Source organism: Dipodomys ordii, unplaced genomic scaffold (assembly GCF_000151885.1).
Source record: "Dipodomys ordii isolate 6190 unplaced genomic scaffold, Dord_2.0 Scaffold40, whole genome shotgun sequence".
NCBI lineage: Eukaryota > Metazoa > Chordata > Mammalia > Rodentia > Heteromyidae > Dipodomys > Dipodomys ordii.
The window spans coordinates 10,338,490-10,357,701 of record NW_012267256.1 but is presented as its reverse complement, the minus strand read 5'-3'; the positions used below and the strand labels follow the sequence as shown (position 1 = coordinate 10,357,701).

The following is a 19,212-nucleotide window of genomic DNA, read 5'->3' as shown; positions in this document are numbered from 1 at the left end:
TTTCTGTGTATATATATTTTTCACGTAGAAGGAATTTTTTTGTTTTTGGTTGTGGGGCTTGAACTCAGTGCCTGAGCACTGCCCCTGAGCGTCTCCATTTAAGGCTTGAGTTCCACCACTTAAACCACAGCTCCACTTCCAGCTTTTTGATGGTTAATTGGAAATAAGAGTCTCATGGACTTTCCTGCTGGTGCTGGCTTTGAACCATGATCCTCAGATCTCAACCTCCTGAGTAGGATTACAGGGGTGAGCCACGGGTGCCTAGTTCTAGGTTAGACTTTTAACCATGATGTCTTTTCCAGGGCACGGAATACCACATTACTATCTTCTCCCTGTGAGTGGGACTGGCACCCCAGCTACAGATCCAGGCAGAAGTACCCCCCGAAGCAGAGACCTGGGCCTTTGCACGGCCTGCCTTCTCAGGTACGTGCTTGTCTCTTATCAAACTACTTATTGATGTAAATTATGGATGCATATTTTTCACATCATAGATGTAATCAAGATCACTACGTCTGTTGTTGTTGATCTGTACATTTTTTGAGGAAAATCTGATGGCGATGTCCCATTTACCTAAGAACAGAAACCTCTTCCCTGCATTCATGTCTGGAGTGACAGGTCTAGCTTGGATGCTGCCAACACTAGCGACACAGTTACATGAAGCACAATCCCTGCGCCTCCCGATCTGTGCCTGGATGGTGAGGTTGGCATTTGGTGCTCCCGGTAGTAAGATTGTGTAACAAGCAGAACACCAGAGGCTCACTCCTGTAATCCTAGCTACTCAGGAGGCTGAGATCTGAGGATCATGGTTGGAAGACAGCCTGGACAGGAAAGTCCATGAGACACTGATCTCCAATTAACCACTAGAAAACAGGAAGTCAGAGGGGTAGAGCACTAGCCTTGAGTAAAAGAGCTCAGGGACAGCAACTATGCCCTTAGTTCAAGCTCCACGACAACAACAACAAAACAAGAAAAAAACATGGTGTAACAGTGGTGAGCACTTTGCTGAAGACAGAAAAGAGAGCAGGCTGTTATCTAAGGACTAATTATGTCCAGGCTTTTAGGAAACAAGTTGAGCGTATTTCCCATGCACTGATTTCAATTCTCAGGACTTAAGATTGACAAGATATTAAATTTTATTTTGACACATGCTGGGATGTGTTTGTTCTTGGTTAGCCTTTAACTCCTGATGACAGGGCTAGGCCAGGGCTGCTGGAATGAGGTTGGAGTGTTGCCTGTGTGCTGATCTCTAATTCCTGTCTGTCCCTGCCCTCAGTTCTTGGCAAGTAGATCTCAGCTACAGGTGAGAACTAGAGTGTGGTGGTGGTGTGTTGTATGTCTGAGTGGTGTGTTTTCAAAGGGTGATATCTATCCATTTCTTTGCTACTGCCTGGTCCTGTGTGATCTGGGCACAGAGCTTGACTTCTCTGAGCCTCTGATTCTAAAGATTATGCCAATGTAGAAACTCAATCAATTATTGCCTAGCAAATACTGAGTATATACCAAGGTCTTTCTTTGTGTGTGTTGTATATTGGTCTTGGGGCTTGAATTTAAGGCCCAAGCACTCTCCCTGAGCTTTTTGTGCTCAAGGCTAGTATTCTACCACTTGAGCCACAGCTCTACTTCAGGCTTTTTTGGGGTAGTTAATTGGAGATAAAAGTCTCATGGGGGGCTGGGAAGGTGGCTCAGTGGTAGAGTGCTTATCTTGCATGTATGAGGCCTTGGGTTCGATTCCTCAGCACCACATAAACAGAGAAAACTGGAAGTGGCGCTGTGACTCAAGTGGTAGAGCGCTAGCCTTAAGCTGAAGAGCTGAGGGACAGCGCCCGTGACCAAAAAAAAAAAAAAAGTCTTGTGGATTTTTCCTGCCGGTGTGGGCTTTGAACTGTGATCCTCAGATCTCAGCCTCCTGAATAGTTAGGCTTACAGGTCTGAGCCACTGGTACCCTGTTGTGGGTTGGACTTTTAACCATGCTGTCTTTTCCTGAGTGCGTAATACCACATTATTATCTTCTCCCTGTGAATGGGACTGGCACCCTAGCTACAAATCGAGCAGTGCCTGATACTTAGAGTCTGCTTTCCTAAATGGAGATTATGCGAGACAGATTTTTTTAAATTGTTGCTGCTGTGAAAAAATACCTGACAGGAACAACGGAAGGGAGCTGGGCGCTGATGGCTCACACCTGTAACCCTGGCAACTCAGGAGGCTGAGATCTGAGGATCACAATTCAAAGCCAGCCTGGGCAGGAAGGCCTATGAAACTCTTAACTCCAATTAACCACCAGAAAACCGGAAGTGGAACTGTTGCTCAAAGTGGTAGAGTGTTAGCCTTGAACAAAAGAGCTCAGGGGTAGTGCCCAGGCCTTGAGTTCAAGCCCCACAAAGAAAGAAAGAAAGAAAGAAAGAAAGAAAGAAAGAAAGAAAGAAAGAAAGAAAGAAAGGAAAGAAAGAGGAAAGAAAAAGAGAAAGAAAGGAAGAAAAGAAAGAAAGAGAGACAACTGAAGGGAGGAAGGATTTGTTCTGGCAGATGGTTTCAGAGGATCCAACCCAGTCACTTGACTGCCTAGTTCTGGGCCTGTACTGAGGAGAGCATCATGATAGTGGAATGAATGGTAGAGGTTGTTCACTTCATGGAGGCCAGGAAGGGGGCGTGGCTTAAGGGGAAGTGGGGACAGGAGAGAGAAATTGCGTTCCTGGGAGAAAAGGTGTGTCCTGGCCCCCTGGTACAGGACAGGGTGGGGACAGGATGTGGCAGATGACTTGAAGTAGCCCCGGAGTCAGAGAGGAGTCTTGAGCAGACACCTGAGAATGGAAAGGCCTGGCCCAGCTGGGAAACAAACCTGAGGGCAGAGTGTATCCACCAAAGGGCCTGGAAGGGTTGCCCGAGGCCACAAGGAAAGACGCGTGTTTGGGCTGAGGATGTCACTGTGATTCCGATTTGTAATGAAGCATCACCCTCGGATAATGACGACTTCATCGCAGGGACTCTGTGCTGAGCGCCTCCCTTGCACTGGCTCATTTCATTCTCATACCTGTCCCTCAAGGTCATGTGCAGCTGCTACGTCTGTTTGTGCTTTAGTTCCAGCCCAGGGAGCTTGGGCCACAAGGATGGTCCCTCAGTCTGAGGACTGCAAGTCCAGTGGACCTGTGACTCCCTATGGGGCCAGGTTAGTCTTCCTCCTTAGCTCTGGATCTCTCTGTATTATCTCTGGTTCTGGTGGCTCTGTCCACATCTCTGCCTTTCATCAGGACACCAGAGATTTGGGAACCCCTTTGAAGACCTGACTTTAACCTGATGACCCTCTGAAGACCCTGACTCCACACTCATTTCAAGGTGTTGGGGTGGGAAGAATGGAGAGCTTCAACATATGAATTTTGAATAGACACAATTCATCCAATCACACCTGTGTGTGTGTGTGTGTGTGTGTGTGTGTGCATGCACGCACACGTGCGTGTGCATATATGTTGGTACTGGGGCTTGAACTCAGGGCCTGGGCACTGTCCCTTAGCTTTGTCGTTCAAGGCTGGTGATCTATCACTTGACTCAAAGCTCTACTTTGGTCTTTTTGTGGTTAATTGGATATAAGAATCTCATTGACTTTCTTTCCTGCTGGGGCTGGCTTCCAATTGTGATCTGGTCTCAGCCTCCTGAGTAGCGAGGATTACAGGTATGACCTACTGAGCCTAGCCCATCACACCTTTTTACAGATGAGAAAATGAAAGTGTAGATGATCTTGTGAAGCTGCTCATATCACACAGCCACTAGACCGAACCACACAAAGTTACTATTTTTTGAAAACAGCTGGCTGTTGGGCGCTGGTGGCTCTTGCCTGTAACCCTAGCCATTCAGGAGGCTGAGATCAGAGGGCTGCAGTTCAAAGTCAGCCAGACCAGGAAGTCTGTGAGCCTCTTATCTCCAATTAACTACTCAGAAAAAGTTGGAAATGGCACTGTGGCTCAAGTGGTAGAATGCTAGCCTTGAGCAAAAGAAGCCCATGGAAAGCTACGTTCAGCCCTGAGTAAGCCCCAGGACCAGAGCAAAACCAACCAACCAAGGAAACAAAAAACCAGCTAGAGTTTAAGATTCAACCTAAGTGATAGCAGAACTGAGGCTGGTTGAAGTCCAATTACTGCTGTGTCCTATTACCTTGCTCTCTATTGGATTCTAGCATTTTCTTTTGGTTTGCCAGACAAAGCTATGTTGTAGAAATCAGGGTTCTAAGATGCTAGTCTGGTAGTGTTGGGTTCTTGAGTTTCTAGAGAAAATACTTCCATTAATTAATTTTGTGCATTTTGTGGTGCTGGGGAATCGAACCCAGGATCTTGTGTATGCTCTGCTCATGCACCTCCCTCCCCCCAGTTTGCTTTATTGTTGCTTTAGAGGTGATATGCAGCGGGGCTATCTTTATATACATCCAGAAATAAGTACATTTCCTTTTGCATAGTGTCATCTGGTCCCTCCTTCTCTCCCATCTCCACCCAGGAGTTGCATAGTTCTCTTTCATTCATGTCCAGTTTCCACAGTGGCGCTGTGGCTCACGTAGTAGATTGCTAGCCACAGCAGCACTTCCAGTTTTCTGGTGGTTAACTGGAGACAAGAGTTTCACATACTTTCCTGCCTGGGCTGGCTTCAAAGCATGATCTTCAGATCTCGGCCTCCTGAGTAAATGGGATTACAGAGCTGAGCCACTGGTGTCTGGCAGCTCTGGTCTTCAATTTCCTTCTCAAAGGGGTCTGATAGTAAGTGAAAATCACCTAACAGTGTGTTGTTAGCACTGAAATTTGTACTTACCTGCATTTACTTGTACATTTGCTTGGAAATATTTCAGCATCCAGGGTTCAAGCCACATGAGCCGTCGTCCCGTCATGAAATTTTGTTCAAGTAGCTTTTCTAATGCCTGCAAGATAATTTCCTATTTTCTTCTCTAGGTGTTGAAAGTGAGAGAAAGATGTTCTGGATGTTAATCTACCAAGAGTCGTGTTGTTTTTAGCAGTTCAGACATCAGGAATAATTGGTATGCTGTTCAAGTGGCAGAAAAGTGTAAATAAGAAGACCTTTCATATTCTCTTTTGGCAGTACTGGGGTTTGAACTCAGTGCTTGTGTTTGTTAAGTAGGCCCTCATCATTTGAGGCACACCCCTTTTTGTTATAGGTTTCTTTTTTTGGGGGGTCCTGTCGTGGGGCCTGAACTCTGGGCCTGGGCACTGTCCCTCAGCTCTTCAGCTCAAGGCTAGTGCTCTACCACTTGAGCCACAGCACCACTTCCGGCTTTTTTCTTTTTGCTTATGTGGTGCTGAGGAATTGAACCCAGGGCCTCATGCATGCAAGGCAAGTGCTCTACCACTGAGCCACCTTCCCAGCCCTTGTTATAGGTTTTGTTGTTATTGTTGTTTCGTTTTTCAGATAGGGCCTTGAGTTTTTGTCCACTGCCAGTGTTGGACCAACATCTTCCTACTTACTCTTCTTGTCTAGCTGGGTACACACAGGTGGACCGTTATACCCACCTTAGTTTGTTGAGATGGTGGTCTTGCCAATTTTTTTGCCAGCCTGACCTCAATCTCTGCCTCTGTAACTGGGATTATATGTGTGTGTCACCTTGCCTGGCCCATAAGAGGGCTTAATTCTTAACTTTCTAATGTTTTTGTTCGAGTTGAATATGTTTTCCAAACAAAAAAATGTGAATGCATACTTTACTTGTGCAATCAGCAAGAACAGACCTTGGTTGTCCTTCTAGACTTTCCCTGGAAATCTTCCCTGTGTGGACTTTTTTAGTTTGTTTATTTTTGGTGTTGAGACAGACTCTAGCTATGTAGCTCACTGTGTATATAGCTTAGGCTGGCCTCAAACCTGAGATCCTCCAATTTCAGCCTCCCCAGGTGCTGTTATTATCGTTGTGTGCTACCTTGCCTGGCTTGGATAGGGCACAGATGATACTCAAGCTAGGTCCTGAGACCTGAGTTTAATATGTCCAAGAGAAGATGACCCAGACCTCCAGCCTCCCCTCCCCCTTCACAGCCAAAGGTCTGAAAAGGGTTTGTGTTCTTCTCATTCCTTAGGGCTCCTGTAGCCGGTGTGCAGTACCCCGCGGGCGAGGTGCAGCCCAGCCTGAGGAGTTGTAGTGGGTAGGGCTGTTTTCCTGGCCGTCTCAGTGCTGTGGGCTCTTGCCCTTCCCTCCAGTGCTGGGGCTGTGGGGCCTTTCCTGTCTAGGCTGGCTTTGAACCACAGTCCTCAGATCTCATCTTCCTGAGTAGCTAGGATGGAGGCACAAACCACTGGCCCCCAGCTGCATTTTTCTTCTTTTTGCTGTTCTGGAAATCACATACAGTTCTCACACACACTTGGCCAGGGTTTCACCACCACCCTGCTTCTCAAGCCACAGGTCTCTCTTGTCTTCTATTTAACTTTCTATTTGCTTCTTTTAGGAAATGAGGCATTTGGAGCTGGGGACGTAGCTCAGGGGTAGCGTGTTTGCCTGGCATGAACGAGGCTCAAGGTTCTATCTCTAGGAGGTAAATCAGAAACAAACAAGAAACCTCCAAAGGGTGGCATTACTCCCACTCTCAGGTCTTGTTTGTTTTAGTGTCAGTCCTGGGCCCTGAACTCATGGCCTGGGCGCACTGTCCCTGGGCTTCTTTTACTCAAGGCTAGCATTCTACTGCTTGAGCCATAGTACCACTTCCAGCTTGTTCTGAGTAGTTTATTGGAGATAAGGGTCTCATGGACTTTCCTGTCCAGGCTGGCTTCGAACTGTGATCCTCACAGCTCAGCCTCTGGAGTAGCTAGAATTATTGGTGTGAGACACTGGTGCCCGCCTTTCAAGTAGTTTTCTTAAAGTTGTTCTTGCCGGAGCCACTCCTGTAATCCTAGCTACTCAGGAGGCTGAGATCTGAGGATCACGGTTCAAAGCCAGCCAGGGCAGGAAACTCCATGAGACTCTTATCTCCAATAAAGCACTAGAAAACCGGTGCCACGTCTATAGGTCATCTGTCAAGAAGAGAATGAACTTTTGCATTTTTTTATGCTAGTAGTAGGTCTCGAACTCAGTTCCTTCCACTCTTATTTTTGGTTGGTTGTGGGGCTTGATCTCCAGGCCTACGCACCTACCCTGAGCTTTTTCACTCAAGGCTAGCACTCTACCTCTTTGAGGCACAGCGCCACCTTTAGTTTTCTGGTGGTTCATTGGAGATAAGAGTCTCACAGACTTTCCTGCCCAAGCTGGCTTTGAACTGCAGTCCTCAGATCTCAGCCTCCTGAGTAGCTAGGATTACAGGTGTGAGCCACTGACGCCTGGCTGAGGCTGGGATTTGAGTCTTGCGGAAGTGGGTTTCCATTCTGTCTATACCCTTGCTATAACTGAGGAGGATCTCAGACAAGCAGCCTCCACCTCCAGTGGCCTCCCTCCCAAGAGGCTACTTTTCCTAGAGTGGAGGCAAAGCTCCCGGCACCCAGGTGGCTGTGGGGGTGCACATGGGCTAAGTCAGTGCATGGGTTCCGTGCGTTCATTCCGTCAGCAGTGCCCTGTTCTTGGTTGTTGCTGGTGTGTTTTTTTTGAGTGGAGGTTAGCGGGGCAGCTTCTGTTCCTTGGGAGCCCGTGGCTTTCAACTGTGCAGTGTAAACAGCAGTGAGCTAATAAAAGCCACAGTAAAGCAGACACAGCCCCTCTGAGGACCCAGGACATCCTTCCAGTCAGAGAAGAAGAATTCCTCCAGGCTGCTGATCACTCCCACAGGAGAGCCTTTCTTCTCTAGCCTGGCCAAGGTGCTTCTTGGGCAAAGGCTGGTGGCAAAAGCTTATAATCCCAGCATTCAGGAAACAAGAGGCCTGAGGATCACAGATTCAAGGCCAGCCTGTGCTACACATCAAAACTCTGTCAAACGCTGGGAATGTGGCTTCGTGGTAGAGTGCTTGCCTAGCATGCACGAGGCCCTGGGTTTGACTCCTCAGTACCACATACAGAGAAAAAGCCAGAAGTGGCGCTGTGGTTTAAGTGGTAGAGTGCTAGCCTCGAGCAAAAGAAGCTCAAGGACAGCGCCCAGGCCTTGAGTTCAAGCTCCAGGACTGGCAATATAATTAATTAATAAAAGTTTGAAGGCCTGAGTTCAAACGTGAGCAATACCAGTAAATAACAAATAAATAAATAAGATGTTTCTTCTTGATGGTAATTTAAAATGTCAAAAAATTAAAATCGTGCACACACACACACACACACACACACACACACACACACACACACTCTCCCGTACCTCCAATTATAACTGCTTGGGAGACAGAGATCAGGAGGATCATCGTGTGAGGCTATATGGAGCAAAACGTTAACAAGTCCTACCTCATCTCAACTAATAGCAAAAGTGTTGTGAGCACCTGTGAAGGAGGTGGGAGACCCTGAATTCAAACCCTAGTACCACCAAAGAGAAACGTATTTGCGCACTGGCTCCTTCTGATTAGTGTTGAGTTCTGCTGTGGCTCAGGCCCATGTTCAGGAGGCTGCGTACAATCTTAGCATCTGCCTGCTGGCTCAGGGGACCCAAACCAGCCCTGGAAATCTCCTAGATGCCAAGGTCACTTCAGTTCTTTATTTCATATTTTATTTTAAATGTTTGTGCTGTTCCTGGGGCTTAAGCTCAGGGCTTAGGTGTCTATCTGTGAGCTCTTCGTACTCAAGACCACAGCTTCTCTTTCGGCTTTTTCTGAATAGTTCATTGGAGATAAAGAGTTTCATGGACTTTGCTGCCCCTGCCGGCTTCTTCCCACAATCCTCAGATCTCAGCCTCCTGAGTGGCTAGGATTACAGGCGTGCACCACTAGTACCCTGCTGGCTATGGTCACTTTAGATTACAGATACATCCTCCCAACCCAGACCTCTCCCCAAACTCCAGTCAAGGGCCTCCTAGGCCTCCAGCCTCGGGATAGCTAATTCTTTGCCACCACTGAGGCCAGGTAAGCCTTAGAAACACAGTATGTTAGGGCAGGGTGAGTTCCTTAACATCGGGGTAGGAGAACTGGAAGAGGGGACTTGGGTGGTCTGCAGTTAGTACAGAGTCTGAGAACTGGTACTATCAATCACCCATTCTTGATATTGTATTGCTAAAGATAATAGTAATCAAGTGCAAAAGAGGAACAGGATAATAGGCTCGTTTGCTTTGTTTGGCCACTGCATTCCTGTTCCAATGCCCCACTAGATGCCTTTCTCCTAACTAGACCCTTCACCTGTCAGAGTCCTGCAGTGTGCTCTCCAAAAGGCTTTGTTTCCTGGTGAAGGAAACAATCAACTGGACACCACCCCCTTGCTGTCTCCTGAGGGCACCACTTCCTGACAGCCACTCACAGGGCTGATTTCTATTTTAGGCAGAAAGCCAAAACTAAGCAGGAAGCTGGGTGGAGTTGTGCATGTCTATAATCCCAGCATTGTGAGGTGGATGTCAAAAACTGTATTTGATTTTGGTGCCTTGCATCTTATAGACACATTATCTAATTTCAGGAGGGAAAGGGGAATAACAAAATGCTGAAACAAGGACACAGGATGACCCATTGCAACAATGAGACTCACAAGACACTATGTTGGAAATCAACTTTACAACTTTGGGGTGAGGGGATTGAGGAAGGAGTCAGGGAGGGAAGGAATAGAAAAACAAAGGAGGGGGTAACAATGTTCTACAAGAAATGTACTCATTACCTTACTCATGTAACTATAACCCCTCTGTACAGCATTTTACAATAAAATTAACTTAAAAATAAATAAAGCTGGGGCCAGGGGCTCCTGGCTCACACCTAATCATCCTAGCTACTCAGGAGGCTGAGATCTGAGGATCACAATTCAAAGCCAGCCCTGCCAGGAAGGTCTCTGAAACTCTTATTTTCAATTAACCACCAGAAAGCAAGAAGTGGAGCTGTGGCTCAAGTGGTAGTAAAAACCCTCGGACCAGCAGACATGAACGCACACGTACAGACAAATGTCTTGGAGAAGTTCATCTGCCTTTCCTCAATAGAGAATCTTTTGAAGGGACTAATATATCAAGTGTCTGTTTCATTCAAGGTTTTCAAGGATTTCTTTTCCTTTCAGTGCTTGAACCCAGGACGTCACTAAACACACTAGTAGGCAAGAGCTCTCCTACTGAGTAATACCTGGGCCAACCTTGTTTTTCTTCTGACAGCATCAAATCAAACTTTGTTCTTATTTTTTGTTTTAGATTTAAATGGCTAAGGCCATCCTCCGAGATGTGGTGTTGGGGGAGGAGGATGGGACCACTTGTCAGGAGACTTGCAGGGAAGATGGGCAGCTATTAGAATGGGTCAGATTTAGCAGCTGCTTCAGCACTTGTGGGGGTCTTGGTCCTGCTTGAGTCTTTGGACTGGTGATCATCCATTTGCATCACACTGTGAGGGATTTGCCTTTGTTGTTTAGCTCTCTGGGCTCATTTTTGCTGGTCCTGGGGCTTGAACTCTGGGCCTGGGCACTGAGCTTCTTTTGTTCAAGGCTAGTGCTCTACCACTTGAGCCACAGACCTACTTTATCTGGCTTTTTTCAGTAGTTTATTGGAGATAAGAGGCTAATGGGCTTCTCTGCCTGGGCTGGCTTCAAACTAAGATCCTCAGATCTCAGCTTCCTGAATAGCTAGGATTACAGGCGTGTGTCCCAGAGCCTGGCTTAGGTGTTGAAGGTATGTTTGTTCAAGTGGCATGTCTTTATGATTCCTGTCTGTTGTATGATGTACTGGCAACTTCCCAGTGCTCATTTCCATTGCTCCCAACCAGAACCGCATCGCCATGTTACAGACATGCAAACACATGTTATATAAGTATATATACAGTACAAATACATGTGTATGTGTGTTATATACTCTAGTATCCAATGAATTGCTGCTGCATGACTCTCAGTTACCTCCTATAAGCTAACCGTTAGTCCCTTCTTTCCTTTAGACCAGCTCTGACCAAGAGAAGCAGGGATTTCACATGAGCAGTTAGACATATATTGTTCTTAATTAACTTACTCCTTACTTCTTTTTTTTTTTTTTTGTCGGTCATGGGGCTTGAACTCTGGGCCTGAGCGCTGTCCCTCAGTTCTTCAGCTCAAGGCGAGCACTCTACCACTTGAGCTACAGCGCCTCTTCCGGTTTTCTGGTGGTTTATTGGAGATAGGAGTCTCACGTTCTCTCCTGCCTGGGCTGGCTTTGAACTGCGATCCTCAGATCTCAGCCTCCTGAGTAGCTAGGATTACAGGCGTGAGCCACCAGCGCCCGGCTTTACTTCTTGAATCTTATCCCCATGGCTCTTTGACCATATTTCTCCAGAATTTGTTGTTGTTGTTGCTGTTTTGGTTCCTTTTCCTTCACGGAACTGCCTCATTGGGCTGTGTTCTGGATATCCATTATTAACTCTCAGTATTGGCATTCTAGGGGTTACGTGGTTCAGTTGGTAGAGCGCTAGCCAATGAGCAAAAGGGATCAGATACTGAGTTTGAGTTCCAATCTTGGACCTAAAAAGAAAAATATTGGTATTCTAGATGAGTCCTGCCTTCGGTCCTGTCTTCCCTCAAGCTACATGGACTGTCTGAATTGCCTCATCCCCTCTTAGACTTCAACTTTCATGATGCCCAAATCCCTCTACCATTCCTGTCCCACATAGATGGTTGATGAATATTTGTTCAATGATTACACACCTCCACCTGAATGACTCAGAGTCCTTGGATGGCTGTCCCTAGCTAGTCATGATTCTGCTCCTCTCTTTTGGTTAAAGGCATTGTCATCTATTCTCAGGAACCTGAGAGTCGCTCTGGGTTTACTTCCCTTGTGGCTCCCTTTACCTAATCGCTCAGTCATCAGCCTGCTGATCCACTTCCTTTATCCTTTTCCCTTGAATCGGGTTCCCTCTTGTCTAATGCTGCTCACCTTCCTCTCTTATCTGTAGCCCCACAAAAAAGGCAGCTTTTGTGGAACAAATTCTGGCTGAAACTCCTCCCCCAACCCACTGCTAAAGCTATCTTGCCAAAAAACAAAACAAAACAAAAAACCCCCAAACTTATTAGAGATCTGTAGAAAATACCAATCTAATCTCACTTCTGTGGGAAAACAACTCCTGCTTGCTTGGGCAAGTGCACCTCTGGCCATGACTTCATTCCTTGTTTTTCTACGTGCTCTTCCCTTCACCCGGAAGGCTTTCTGCCTTATTTCTGTCTCACAAACACACTCCTACCTGTCTTTTCAAACATACAAGCCACACTATTTCTCAAGGCCCAGTAGGGGTGAGAAGCCCCAGTCCTAAGAACTCCTAGGTTACCCTGAGGTTACTGGGAATCTGTCTCAGCATTTGTTTTCTTACTTGCTGATCATCTACTGCCTACTTTCTGTATTTTAGTAGGAGGTGATTTGGCCCAGGTGATTAATACTAGTATTTGTGGGACTGAAGTTCTCTGGATAAATAAATTCCAAGAGTGTGGAAGTGTTTCTCTCTCTTTTTGTTTTGTTGTAGTTTTATTGTGGTACTAGTACTGTGCTTGGAACTCAGGGCCTCATGATTTTGTGTGGCTTTTTTGCTTAAGGCTGGAGTTCTACCACTTGAGGCACAATTCCAATCCTGCTTTTTGCTGGTTAATTGGAGGCCAGAGTGTTAAGGACTTTTCTGCTAGGGCTGGCTTCAAATTGGGATCCTCAGATCTGAGTCTGAATAGCTAAAATTAGAGGCATAAGCCATCTGCACCTGCCTTAAGAAGTAGGTTTGAAATGCACAACCCTATGTGGAATTACTATAGACTAACAAATTGTTTCTCCAAAGACTTATATTGATTTAGAACCAGGCAGAAATATTGTGAGTTCCCAGGCCAGCTTGAGCTACACAGCAACATGGTGTTTACATTTCAATCTCAATTTCAACGTATTCTGAGTATCTGTTGGTTGGCTTGGCAGATCTCTACACTGGATAGGAAATTTTGGGGTTTCCCCATTTCTTTCTTTTTTGGAAGAAAACCAGGTTTTAAAACAAAATAATAAAAGAAAAGAAAAAAAATCCTAGCTATTTATGAGGCTGAGATCTGAGAATCACAGTTCGAAGCCAGCCAGGGCAGCAAAGTCTGTAAGACTCGTATCTCTAATTAATCACAGAAAAAGCCACAAGTGGTGCTGTGGCTCAAGTGGTAGAGCAGTAGCCTCGAGCAAAAAGGAGCTCAAGGATAGCACCCATGGCTAGGGTTTAAGCCCCAGGACCAGGAAAAAAGAAATGAAAAGGAAAGGGGGAAAATGCTATCAGCAAAGTCAGTGTATTAATTAAATCATGTTTTCTAACAAGTTATTATTGAATGCTTACTGTCAGGTGCTGGGCCAGTAGCTGGTGTATAGTGGCAGTGAGTAATCATCAGTGGCAGTGAGTAATAATAGTTGGTTCACAGGGTTCAAGCATATGGAACTGTATAGCTACCATGACTGAGAAGCTGAGTTTTCCCCTTCCCTCTCTGTAGGTAGCAAGTGGCTGTCATCCTTTTTGATATAGCCCAGCTCTACAGAGAAAAAAGGTCATCATCATTCAGCGGATGTAATTGCTACATTCTGGATCTTTTCTTCCTCTGTAACTGCTAGTGGTATAGACTCACGTCACTTAGGTGTGACTGGCTCACAAATGCTATCATTATAAGTCAGCACCACCTAATTTGGGGAAGCATTAAAAAAAATAGGTGCTTAGAGCAGGAGAGAGTAACATCCCCCTACCCCCCCCTCCTTGGTGTGGATTTGAGGCTTCAGGGCAGGGATTTAGCTCCCCCAAAAGAGCCAGAAAGGAGACCTCCAGAAAGGCATCCACATGGAGGGAGGGACTTGTTTTTCCACATAAACTGCCAAGCTCTTTCTGATTAGGCAGGAAGTGAAGCAACTCCATCTCATCCGGGAGGGGAGGGGGGTGGTGGTTGACCGGACCTTTTTTTTTTTTTAACCTCTTACCTTCTACTTAGGAAAGGTGTTCGAGGTTTGCTTTTTATGAAGTTAAAGGAAGAGGACCATGGGCAACGCCTGCTCTGACTTATCTCTTCTGGTTGCAGGTTGCATTTTTTGACTCGAGGTATCGATTTGGATTCTCCAAAGTTTAATTAGAAAATTATTAGCATCTAGGCGATTCTGAAGCGAATAGGCCCACTTGAGTGAGATGAATCCAGTCGGAGAAGCCGTGTTGACCCACCGGGTACTTTTATAAACAGATCAGGGAAGGCGATTTTGTTTAATCTCTATCATTGCAGTTGTTGGTAACGTGCCAAAGAGGTAGCCTGCACACACCGTCCTGAAAAGCCCTGTTTTAATAGGAAATCTGGGTAGTTGTAAGCGATTGTGGCGTCGAGAATTGGGGGGGGGTACAGTGCCATGGATGCGGTTGGCTTCAGACAGGAATGGCAAATCCGTAGGGGTTTCCCCAGTTTTCCCCATTGGAAGCGCTTCCTGTGTGAAACCCACGCAGTTCTCTCCAACATGTGGGGTACCCACGGCAGCCCCGGTGGGGAGAAACACCCAGGGACCCAGGAGGCCAGCGCCCCGGGGTTCCCAGCCCCGCGCTCCCGTTTGCTGCGCCTGAGCGCGTGCGCGTGTGCGTGCCCGGGCGCGTTCCCAGCCCGACCCGCGGTCTCCCGGGCGCGCTGTGGAGCGAACCATGGCGCCAGCCTTGAGGGGGGGGTACAGGTGGGGGGCGGCGGGTCCCTGAGGCCTGGGAGGGGACTCCATGGGATGCCTCCATTCACTTCTGCTTCCAGATTGGATTCGTGCACGGAGCTGACCCTCGTGGGGACCTGGGGGGGCGCGGTGACAGCAAGACCCCCCCCCGCCGGTGACAATGGTAGTGCCCCATTGGAGAGTTTCGCGGGCGGGGGGGCGGGGCGCCGCGGGAGGAGGGACAAAGGCTGGCGCGGCCCCGCCCTCCGCGCGGAGGTGCTGGTGGCGGCCGATGGTCGCGAGGGTGACGGGCAGCCCCGGGGAGGAGGAGGAGGAGGAGGAGCGGGGCCCGCATTCGAGATGCCGGTGCGGGGAGACCGCGGGTTCGGACCCCGGAGGGAACTGTCCGGATGGCTCCGCGTAAGTGTCCCCGCGGCTGGGGCGCGCTCCGCCCGGGCGGCTTTCTGGGAAGTGGGCTTGGGTGGCACTGGAGACTGGAGCGGGTCTCCCTCCGGGTGCGGACGCCCGCGGGGCCGGGGCCAGGGCCGCTCCCTCCCTCGCTCCCCCCTCTTCTCTCTGTGGGTCTCTGTCTCCTCGTCGCTTGGAGTTGGGAAAAGTCACCGGCGCGCGCGCTCTGCGTCCAACTCCGTGCCGGGGTCGGAGGCTCCCGGAGCCCGCTGGGGCTTCCGAGCGCGTCCCTGCAGAATGCAGTGCCCGGGAGTGCGGACCGGCCGCAGGCGGGGTCGTCTTCTTTCTTCTCCTCCTCTTCCTCCTCCATCCATCTCCCTCCTCCTCCTCCTCCATCCTCCTCCATCTTCCTCCTTCTTCATCCTTCATCCTCCTTCATCCTTCCTCTTCCTCCTCTTCCTCTTCCTCCCCCCCTCTTTCTGCCCTCCTTCCTTTGCCTGCCTCTGCAGTGCGAGTCCAGCTGCTTCCCAGTGGGGCATGGAGCTGGGCGTCTGCAACCAGCCCCAGCCAGAAGAGTTAGGCGGATACTTTGTACTTGGCTATTAACTTAACCTGTCATCAGTTCCTTTTATGTGTTTTATTCTTTGTGAATGTCTTCATTGGTCATGTCCACTTTATTATTTTTTTTGTGGCCCCGTCGTTGGTCTCCAGTTAGAACTAATCAGGGATGTCCACGGCAGGCGCTGGACCTTCTTGAAAGGTGGAGGAACTCGGGAAGGACTCTGCCAGGACCCAGTCATGGCAGGCAGCCTCCCGCCTCTCGTTTTCGCTTCAGTTCTCAGGAAGAGCCGCTTGCTTCCCTCCCCCGGTGGAGGGGCAGCTGTCCGGCCTGAGGAATAAGGGTTGTGGTTTTCCTGAAGTTTCCTGGAGAAGTTCCCTCTGCTCACTGGGACGGCCTGGGCCCTGCAAGCGTGGTCCCTCGCCTGGTCTCTGCGAGGAGCCCTGGGGAGGGAGGTGGCTCCTTGGCTTCAGCTCTCTGGGTGGTCTGTGCTGAGAATCCCTTTGGGAAAACAGAAAACTGGTTTACTGTTTACTGTGTGTGTGTGTGTGTGTGTGTCTGTGTCTGTGTGTGTGCGTTTCTCCCAGGCTGAGTCCTTAGGTAACATCCATCCACCGAGCATACCAAGGTGGTTTTCACTGAGGAATTAGTAGCAGGTGCATTTGTGCACAAGTGCCTTTTAATATCTTGACTAGGAGAAATGGCATGGGTTGATTCCAGTTCATTTGTTCGGACCTCTCCACCACAGTGTGAGGAATACATAGGTGGATAAAATACACAGACGGATAGAAGCCTCGACTAGTCTTGTTGGGGAAGCAAGCGATCAATTAGATGAGTACTCTTTAGACGTACAAAACAGGGTGCTGTAGTAATTCAGAAGTACAAAACAGGGTCCTGTAGTAATTTCCGGCTGTGGGGGGGAGGGAGGAGAGGAGGGGGTTGTTACCAAGGCAACAGTGGCTTTTGAGATGCTTTTTTGAGTTTTGTTCAGATCCACAGCCAGAGTGATGAAGGGGATTTTTTTCCTCCCAAAGTGTGGCTCTGTGTGTGTGTGTGTGTGTGTGTGTGTGTATGGTGTCCAGAGCCTCCCAAAATGCCATTTTTGAGCTTTATGCCCAGCTCTAGGCAGTAACCATCACAGTACCACTGAGCAAATAATAAATGAACACCTCACCTCAAACTGCTGGCCACTTTGTACGCAGGTATACAAAATTGAGCAAGACTCCATTTCTGCTTTACAGCGTCTGCATGGCCCCAGGCTTTTTCACCGTTTTCAACTCTGATCTCTGTGGGGACTCCTGGAGCTGAGGGAGGAAGGTTTTAATTCAGATGTACATTCTGCAATTCGGAAGTACAACAAAACGTGGGGTGTCAGTTGATCTCTCCCAAAGTAAGGAACGTGATCCTACTTGGACTAGAGTGAGTGACTCGTGAATGGTACTCTTAGAACCCCAAAACACTGAAGAGAGCAGTAAATGCATCTTAAGTGTGGGGTTTGGAGTTAACAAGGGAGGTTGAATTCTAGCAGTAAAGATAACAGGTGCAAAGTATTTGGAAAAGAAAAAAATATTGAGAAGAGAGTTGTCCAGGCCTTGAATGCCAGTAGCAGAATTTGAGGAGGGAGGGGATAATCACAGAAACAATTAGGTTTGACTTTTCCAGAGAACTAGTGAGCAAGTTGCTTCAGCACAAATTCCACTCCAGTTCCTACACAGTAAGTGTTACTATTTTTGAGGCAGGCATAGGCTGATGACCAAATAAATTTTTATATCATCCCTTGGGGAATTTTGCAATGACTTCTGCCTAAATTTATTTAACTTTTGATCTAGTTTTTTGCATATTGACAGCCAATCATTTATCTTTAGGGCGAGGGTGAGAACTTTTTGAATTCATCCCTTGGCAAGGGACATCATAAAATCCCCACCATTAACTTTGGGTTTAGCCAAGTTTTTCTTTGTGTGTGTGTGTGTGTTCCTTTTCTTTTTTCTCCTTAGAAGGTTGTCCTTCTTTAGGAGACGTGAAGTTCTTGAAATTGGGTGGGGCACTTTAGGTCACTTTGTGTAATTGCCAGTGTGGTAGTTTAAAAAGTCAGAGATTGGACAGGGTGTGGCATGAGGTATGGGAAGGGAGGGGGTTGGAGCTAAGAATTAGGAAGTCTTGTTAGTCACCAAACTTTCAACATACTTCCATCAAGAATCTGAGCCATGGGGGAATGCCTTGCTTAATCCCTACAACAAATCCCATTAATAAATTATGGCTACAGATGAAAAATTCACCTTGTTTAAGAGGTGACTCCCCAGAAGAGGCCCTGGTGATCAGACTCTAGACAATAATTAAAAGATCCAAACTGCTGGCCAAGTTGGCCTCGGCCTTGTGGGCTTTGGTGTTGAGAGGAAAGGTGAGATGGGTATGGTAATGACTGAACACATGAGTCATGTGACCACCCCACACGTGGGTGGAGGGAGCCCAGTCATCAGATGAAGTGTTCTGCTGAGTCTTTCTGGATCCTAAATCCAGAAACGCAGCACATGAATTGCAGCTGAACCCTAGGCTGGTGGTTAAAACACCAGTGTTGATATGAATTTTATTAAGGATAACAACAGCAACAGAAATCTCAAAAACTAGAGTCCGTTTCACCCCCATGAGTAATTTTGGCTTTTTTTTTCTTTTTTTTTTGTGCCAGTTAGAGCTTGAATTCAGGGCCTGAGCACTGTCCCTGAGTATTTTTGCTCAAGGCTATCAGTCGTTTTACATTTGAGCTATAGCTGTAGTTGCAGCTTTTTGGTAGTTAGGTAGTTAATTAGAGATAAGAGTCTCACACACACTATTTTTGTTTGGGCTGGTTTTGAACTCAATTTTCAGATCTCAGACTCCTGAGTAGCTAGGATTATAGGCATGGGCCATGGGCACCTGTTATTTTGTTTTATAACTTTATATAGTAAGTTGTGTGTATGTTTGTGTGTGTGTGTGTGTGTGTGTTTTTGTTTGTTTTTTGTCAGTTCTAGGGCTTGAACTCAGAGCCTAGGCATTGTACCTGAATTTCTTTTCTCTTTTTTCTTTTTCTTCTTTTTTGTGGTCAGTTGTGAGGCTTGAACTTTGGGCCTGATTGCTGTCCCTGAGCTCTTCAGCTCAAGGCTAGCACTCTACCACTTGAGCCACAGTGCCATTTCCAGTTTTCTGGTGGCTTGTTGGAGATAAGAGTCTTACAGACTTTGCTGTCTGGGCTAGATTTGAACATGATCCTCAGATCTCAACCACCTGAGTAGCTAGGATTATAAGTGTGAGCCACTGGCACCCAGCTTCCTGAACTTCTTTTGCTCAAGATTAGCATCCTATCTCTTGAGCCACAGCACTACTTCCAGCTTTTTCTGTGTATGTGATACTAAGGAATGGGACCCAGGGCTTCATGCATGCTAGGCAAGCACTCTACCACCAAGCTACATTCCAGCCCAGTGAGTCTGTTTTAAGAAAAATTGTAATCTGAGGTAATGCTGGATAATGCTAAGGAGTGCTGAGAGAGTTCTACATACTCTTGGGGTGTACTGCGCAGCATGTTAGAGCGAATGGCCCAAAATGAGGAAAGGTGTACATCGTGGATTTTGTCTTAGGCAAGTGAGTCTTCCCCTTTT

At 47.4% G+C, this 19,212-nt stretch overlaps 1 protein-coding gene across 4 annotated transcripts in view; it reads left to right on the top strand.

Moving 5' to 3' along the window:
• The first annotated feature begins 303 nt into the window (after positions 1–303).
• Positions 304–19,212, top strand: part of Tjp2 (tight junction protein 2) — a 91,976-nt gene continuing 73,067 nt past the window's right edge. For 3 of the 4 annotated variants that reach the window (XM_013018464.1, XM_013018465.1, XM_013018463.1), the window contains exon 1: positions 14,944–15,036. In XM_013018464.1, coding sequence (XP_012873918.1) covers positions 14,977–15,036 — 60 coding nt within the window. In that variant the 5' untranslated portion in view covers positions 14,944–14,976. Of the gene's footprint in view, positions 424–14,943; positions 15,037–19,212 lie in introns of those variants that run through there. The other variant, XM_013018466.1, reaches the window with a different exon arrangement.